Here is a 7,720-nt window from a genome sequence, read left to right as displayed (position 1 = left end):
GAGTGGGAGAATGTGGTCATGAACAAGATCATCAGGTCTCCTCCTCTGCCAGGCTCTCTGGTAGGTGTCAGGGATGTAATAGAAGGAGAGGAGGATGTCTTGTATGGAAAGGGCTCCTTGTGTTCCCTTCTCAAATGGGTTGGAGCCTGCCTTAGCCTATTTGAAATGGTGTAACAAAATACCACAGACTGTGTGGCTTATAAAAAACAAACATTTATTGCTCACAGTTCTGGGGGCTGGAAGTCCCAGATCAGGGTGCCGCAATGGCCAGGTGGGAACCTCTTCTAGGTGGCAGACATTATCCTATATAATAAAACCCTAATATGCAAATCGACTGAATATGGGGTCCCGGATTGCGAGAGGGTGCAGGCCTGGCTGAGGGACCACTTTCCCCCACCACCCCCGTGCATGAATTTTGTGCAGTGGGCCTCTAGTTTTATATAAAGTCCTCACAGAGACTAGGGAGTTCTGTGGGGTCTCTTTTATAAAGGCACTAATCCCATTTTTGAGGGCTCCACCCTCATGACCTATACACCTCCCAAATGCCCCATCTCCTAATACCATCACATTGGCCATTAGAATTTCAACATATGTATTTTGGGGAGACACAGCATTTGGACCATAGCTGGGCCAGAGTTCCTGCTGCTTTCCTTCTCCCTCCAGCCTTCAGTCAGAAATCCCCATGCCTCCCTCCCAATGTTGTCTGGAATCACTACAGGATGACTCTGAGAAATAATGTCACTTCTGCTGACCACTATGTTGAAAGTACAAAAACACTTGCTGCTGTGTAACAGCTGTAAATTAGTGCCCCCGAACACATGCAGCCAGTTTAAGAGCACAGAGAAGGTTATACTTGGAAATAACACAGCCTCGAACTTATTTTCCTTTTGAGTAACAGTGTAATGTAGTTGTTCAGAACCAGAGCTTTGAAACTGAATAACTTACATTCTGTTTCTAACACTGACTAGCTGGGTGACTTACCCTTTGTGTGCTTCAGATAATGCTGTCAAACTCAGAATCTGTTGTAAGATTAAATGAGTGGATAAGTATTAGGTTTTCAGAAAAGTGCATGACACATTTAAAAAATACATATATTTTTATTGGTTTCAGAGAGGAAGGAAGAGGGAGAGAGGGATAGAAACATCAGTGATGAGAGAATCATTGATTGACCGCCTCCTGCATGCCCCACACTAGGAATGGAGCCCGCAACCCAGGCATGTGCCCTGACTGGGAATTGAACCGTGACCTCCTGATTCATAGGTCAGTGCTCAACCACTGAGCCACGCCTGCCGTGACATGGCGCGTATTTAGTGCTCAACCAGTCCTAGATATAAACAATTATATGTTCCTTCTTGATTTAATCATCATACAAAGGGATTTCTCTCTAATTTTATCAAAAACATAAGAGAATCGTATACGCATAATGGGTCTTTCAGTAGCATTGTGACAGATTCTTCTCTGTTGTTTAATTGTTGAAAACGTAAACATGCTGCTTATTAAGTGGTCCAAATTTCAATTGAGGAAGAAAGGCAGGATCAAAACATTTTTAGCACACAAACAATCCATTTTATATGATTGCTGTGCAAACATAATTTTTTGGCAGAACTCTCAATTCCTTGCTTTCACGTGGATAAAAAGAATAGCAGCCTCTTTGGACAAGTTGAAGCTGGGAATGCAAAGAATGAACGTGTGGACAAGGCATGTTTTCAGCACTTTTCTCTAGAGGACCATCTGAAGTGCCTACTTCGCAAACAAAGATGAAAATCTGAGATTCAGTTCTAGCGTCCCAGACTGCGCCCCTTATAGAGGTTTCTACACAGTGGATGGCGGTGGGGCAGGATGACAAAGAGGGAGGTGTGGAAATTTTATCCTCACAGGAAAGGGCCTCTATGTACTTGCATTATTTTTCCAACTTTCTCTACCCAAATGAGTCTTTCATCTTTGTTTTATTGGAGTCAGAAATTTAATAAAAACTCGCTGGAATATGAAAAGATGATTAAATATTTATTGAAAATTTAAATGTGATACTTACAGGTACTTATACTCCTTGAGGCACCTTAAAGGCAATAAACTTTATTTCAGAGCTTTATCTGAGTTTGGCACCCCACCTGAGTGAAATTTAAATAAAAGTGAAATAGAAAAATGCCTCTTAGGAAAGAATGGCCTAGTTTCAGCATTTCTCCTATATTAATTTAGAGGACTCATTTTAACATTGCCCACAGGAGAGCCTGAATTTCTCAGCTCTACAAGCTGACCTCAATCCTTTCAGTGCCATCTTCTACCTCATCTCTAAAGTGTCTCTACTTCCATTATTTCTTTTCAGAGGTCAGTAAATCTGTAAGACATTCGTCCCCCAAGTCTTTGCTTCTGCTCTTTACTTGTTCTTATTTCTATTGAAATTTTGCATACTCTTCAAAAATAAGCTCTCCTGGGTGGTTTTTGTGATTTCCCCAGATCTAGAATTATAGATGCTTCTTTGCTCTCTCAATTCTTTGTTCTTCATTTCATGCCCTTAGTTAATTCTGTTTTCTGTTTTAGCTATTTATCTGTGCCCTTTTTATTGTCATAAACAATTAGCTTTTCGGGGAGAGAGTAAAATATTTCTTAGTCATATTTGTATGCCATAGAGCAACATATATATGCAGAACTCAACAGTATCTGTGGAATTAATGAAACACAAAGACCAGGAAAAATAAAAGCTCTCAGACTAGAGCATGCTCTTCTTCATTTCCTTTGCATGCCAACCCTTTACCTCAGGGCCATTTGAATTGCCACCTTTGTGGCTTTGTATTTCTTCTAGGATAGTCGGATATGGACACTTCTTGCTTAAAACCCTTCAATACATACACCTAATTGACCTTAGGGCAATAATTTGACCTTGGTGAGAGGAAACCCAAACATTATTCAGTGTCCTTTAAGACTGATTCATGCCCAGTCCCATGTCACTCCCTCCCTCACACTTTGTTACAGCCACAGCGAGTCTCAGAAATGGCTTTTCTACATGGAATGTGTGTTGTTCCATTCCTCCCCTGTCCATCTTCTACTGTCTAACTCCTCATCTACCAGATTCAAGATGTTACTTCCTTCTGGAAATCATCCTTAATTCCCTGTACCATCGCCAGCCTGGGATGGGATTAAGCCTTTCTCCTTTATGATCTAATAGATAATAAAGATTAGAAAGACTTGGGTCAAGACGTGATTCTGCTTCTTACCAAGCAGTGACTTTAGACCAGTGCTTCACAAATGTTATGCGTCAGAATCACCCAGAGAGTTTGTTGATTCATAGCCCACTGGGCCCCATCTCCAGAGTTTCTGATTCAGTAGTTCTGGGATTGGTCCTGAAAATGTGCATTTATAATGAGTTACCAAGTGACACTGATGATGTTCCTGCCTTAGATAATTTATGTAATCTCTCAAGCTTTAGTTTGCCATATGCAACATGAGGCTAACTGAGGTGTTTTAAGAATTAGTTGTCAGTGTTTGACATGAATTAGTATTCAGTCAATGTTAGTTAATATTGATTCTCCTTTATCATTGCTTTCATCACACTATTAAATTATAGACTAAACTGGCAAATAAAGTAGGAACCCCATGGAAAGCAGAGACTATTTCCATTTTCTTATTGTTTTATCACAGCTACTTCATGAAGTGCATTAGTTAACACTAAATAAATATATAATGGAATAAATTCAAAGTAAAAGCATTCAATAAATAAGAAATAAAATGAATTCAGGTAGCCGCTACACAGAATGTTCCAGGATTCCCTAGTACAGCTTGCTCTAGTCTTGGTTTTCCTGGGACTGTTTTTGCTGATTGGTTCCTAAATCACTTTTGGTTTTGGTGAGTCAGTCCCCACAGCTTTTGCTTCAAGCAACACAGAAAAACATTTTTCTGTAGGAACTAGAAGTAAGCACATGGACTACTCATTTGGTTGTGTAGTTTCGGTTTCATACTGAATGAGAGAACTGCCCCAACGTGCTTCTGTCCCTTCTGTGCCTGAACATATGCCTGCCTTTAACACTGGATATGGGTTAGAAATTAACATGAACAATTTAATCTGCAGTTCTTCCCAAATTCATGACTCCTCTTTTGAGAAGATAGTTTCTACTCCCATCCTCCTCTTTGATCTTAGAAACTCATATTTTATTTTCACTCATTAGTTCAACAGAATTTTCCCACCATTTATCATGTGGCAAGTATTGTGTGGTGATGCCATGTAAGTCACAGTTCTTGCTGCACAGAACCTAAAGGATGGCATGTAACAGCTTGCACTGTAATTGTTTGCTTCCCTGTCTCCCATGCAAAATTGTGGGCCTCCTAATGGGAGATGCATTATCTGATTGATGGTTGAGTCTCCAGCTCAATGTCTGGTATATGCTAGATATTCATACACATGGATCATTATTTATACAGAGAGACCCTCCTTGTGATATTGGTGCTTAGAAATAGAACTGAGCTCCAGAGGTCATGGACTGGTAGTCATGAAATGACTTGGCACTAGATGTGTTATTTGACATACAATGTGTGTTTTAATTCCATGAGGACCAACCAGTAACATGTGGGAGATAGTTACATAACTTTCCAGATTTCCACCTTCTCTTGAAAGAGCCCACATTTCCGTATTACCCCAATCAGCTGAAGCGAATTCCCACTTTCCCTGCTCTTTCACATGGAGCGTGCCCTCTTGGCTACAGCCCCTACCATTCCCTACTGTGTTACCCAGCTGTCTATGTATATATTGTGTCGTGTGTATTTGCATGGATTTGTGGTCAGTAAAGAAATTCTTCAAATCCAACATAAGTCTACTGAAAGTTTGTCTTTACAAGCTTATAACAACCTAACCCTGACTTATTCCTTTTTTTCTTTAGTGATGTAGAATGCTAACGAGAATTTGCTTTCACTTGAAATATCTAGCATATTGAGTCATCGATCCACATTTCGTGCAAGTTATTTTTCTGCATTTTCACAGCAGGCTTCCTGTATTTCTCAATTAATTAAATCATGGCCAGCGCCTTTTCTGCTGTGAAGTGCATCTCAGTCCAGAGTAAAAATGTACCTAAATCTGTCTGGCTTGGGTTATTTTTCTCCTTACGGTTTTTGACCTAGCACTTGTCATTTGGTTTGGTTTTGTCATATCAGATTAGCTCATTAAAAACATAAAATGGACTTAAAATCATAGTTTAGCTAATCAAATATATTCATGCTTTGTTTCAGCTCTCCTTAAAAAGAAGAGGAAGCAAAGATTTACCAAAATCTGAAAAAAAGACTCAACAGACTCCCACAGAGGTATGTAGAGATAAAATTTCACCAAGCACATCAGGCACCTCTAAATGGATATATAAGCTACTTCTATAAGTAGACATAACAACCAGACATACTCCTGTAAAACAGAGTTACGTTATGCATATCGATTATGTAGCTATAGATACAGGCAGTACAAAACATTCAGGATCTTCGCTTACAAAGCAAGCACTAACATCCCTATTATTATCGCGTTTACACATGGCAAAATGTCAGTAGTACTTTCTGTGTTCCTATATTTGAGAACGGTACCCATGCTGCTAATCTTGTTCACTCATCCTATATAATAAAAGCCTAATAGGCAAATTGTCCCCTCAATCAGGAGTTTGACCAGGGGGCAGAGCTAGCTGACCAACTGCCTGCGGCCCCTCCCCCAGTCCAGCTTCACCCTATCACCTCCCCTCCACCCCCGATGAGGGGCAGGGCTGGCCGGCCAACCTCCCGCATCCCCTCCCCCCTAGGCCAGCCAGGCGTTTGGCGGGGGGCACACCAGACCCCACCAGTGCATGAATTCGTGCACCGGGCCTCTAGTAATTAATAAGGTCGGTAGAATAGCTGTCCCTACGGTATCGGGGGGAAGAAAGAAAGGGATGTGGCAGGAAGGAATGGCAGAGGAGAGTGGCTTGTGCTGGCTTTAGAGTCCTCGCCTGAAGTAATTCGCTAGACCAGTGATTGGGGGAGCAAAAAATCAAAAAAATAAAAAAGGCAACAGAAGAATAAAAGTAAAACGTAAAAGATGGATTCACCATGGGCTTGTTGAGAACCTTAGAAACTCAGCACAGTAATGACTAGTTCTGCTTTCAGGGTGAGCAGAAGGTACTGAGAGACGTAAGGAAGGAGATTTTATGCCGAAACCAGTTTGGCTCAATGGATAGAGCATCGGCCTGCGGACTGAAGGGTCCCAGGTTCGATTCCGGTCAAGGGCATGTACCTGGGTTGCGGGCGCATCCCCACTGTGGGGTGTGCAGGGAGCAGCTGGTTCGATGTTTCTCTCTCATCGATGTTTCTGGCTCTCTGTCTCTCTCCCTTCCTCTCTGTGGAAAACCAATAAAATATATTTTAAAAAAAAAAGAAAAAGAAAAAAAGAAAGGAGATTTTAAAACAGAAGAGGAAATATTTGGAGGCAGAATGGCTCTCCAAGAACACCTGGCCAGATACCTTTTAAGTGCCTATGTTGGGATATGGAGTACTACAGCATGCTTTTTAAAAAAATTCCTTCAAAGGGTTTTCTTAGTAGGTAGAAACCAACTAAAGCAATATTTACAAAAGTTGATGATCATATTTTTAAAAAGCGTAACATATTAAATGTTTATTTTCTCTTTTCTTTTCTCTACCCGTTCTGTTCATGGTTAATTTTTCTTTGGGTACTGGCACAAGAATATTTATAGACCAGAGTCTTATACCAAAATCATTACTCTTTTTTGTACATTTTTCTCAGTTTCCTGGATAAGTTCAATATGCTCTGTTGCTACAGCTTTCTCACTGTCTTCAGCATAACTTTAGCCACCTCACTCTAGGTATTTTGCTGTAAGTCATCCCCCATGTGGCCATGAATCCTCTTCCCCACCTTATTTAGGGGGAAGATGCTTGTTCTAACGTCTTACGTCGGCTGTAGTCAGCAGTTTATTTCTTTTCACTCAAGTCCTATTCTTGTATTTCCCATGCTAAGGCTTATGCAGGTGTCCTTTCCGATTGTTTTCTTGATTGACATAAAAATCGTCTCCCATCCTCTTTCTCTCTTTTCCCAAAATGAGGAGGACAATGAAGATCTGAAATGCCAGCTGCAGTTCGTGAAAGAAGAAGCTGCTCTGATGAGAAAGAAAATGGCCAAGATTGACAAAGAGAAGGACCGCTTTGAGCACGAGCTGCAGAAGTACCGGTCCTTTTATGGGGATCTGGACAGTCCTTTGCCCAAAGGAGAGGCGGGGGGCCCTCCCAGCACCAGGGAGGCCGAGCTCAAGCTGCGGCTGAGGCTGGTGGAGGAAGAAGCCAACATCCTGGGCAGGAAAATCGTGGAGCTGGAGGTGGAGAACAGAGGCCTCAAGGCGGAACTGGACGACCTGAGGGGCGAAGACTTCAATGGCTCGGCCAACCCGCTCATGAGGGAGCAGAGCGAATCCCTGTCGGAGCTGCGGCAGCACCTGCAGCTGGTGGAAGACGAGACCGAGCTGCTGCGCAGGAACGTGGCCGACCTGGAGGAGCAGAACAAGCGCATCACGGCCGAGCTCAACAAGTACAAGTTCAAGTCCGGCGGCCACGAGAGCGCGCGGCACCAGGACAGCGCCAAGACCGAGGCGCTGCAGGAGGAGCTGAAGGCGGCGCGCCTGCAGATCAACGAGCTGAGCGGCAAGGTCATGCAGCTGCAGTACGAGAACCGCGTGCTCATGTCCAACATGCAGCGCTACGACCTGGCCTCGCA

At 42.4% G+C, this 7,720-nt stretch overlaps 1 protein-coding gene across 1 annotated transcript in view; it reads left to right on the top strand.

The window, feature by feature from the left end:
- Positions 1-7,720, top strand: part of SOGA3 (SOGA family member 3) — a 40,393-nt gene that overhangs the window by 24,183 nt on the left and 8,490 nt on the right. Inside the window, exons 7-8 of the mRNA XM_015557790.1 lie at positions 5,215-5,286; positions 7,056-7,717. Coding sequence (XP_015413276.1) covers positions 5,215-5,286; positions 7,056-7,717 — 734 coding nt within the window. The remainder of the gene's footprint in view (positions 1-5,214; positions 5,287-7,055; positions 7,718-7,720) is intronic.

This window comes from Myotis davidii, unplaced genomic scaffold, assembly GCF_000327345.1.
Source record: "Myotis davidii unplaced genomic scaffold, ASM32734v1 scaffold147, whole genome shotgun sequence".
In the NCBI taxonomy this organism is placed as follows: Eukaryota; Metazoa; Chordata; class Mammalia; order Chiroptera; family Vespertilionidae; genus Myotis; species Myotis davidii.
Note: the sequence above shows the minus strand (reverse complement) of the source record. Positions and strands in the feature narration are given on the sequence as shown.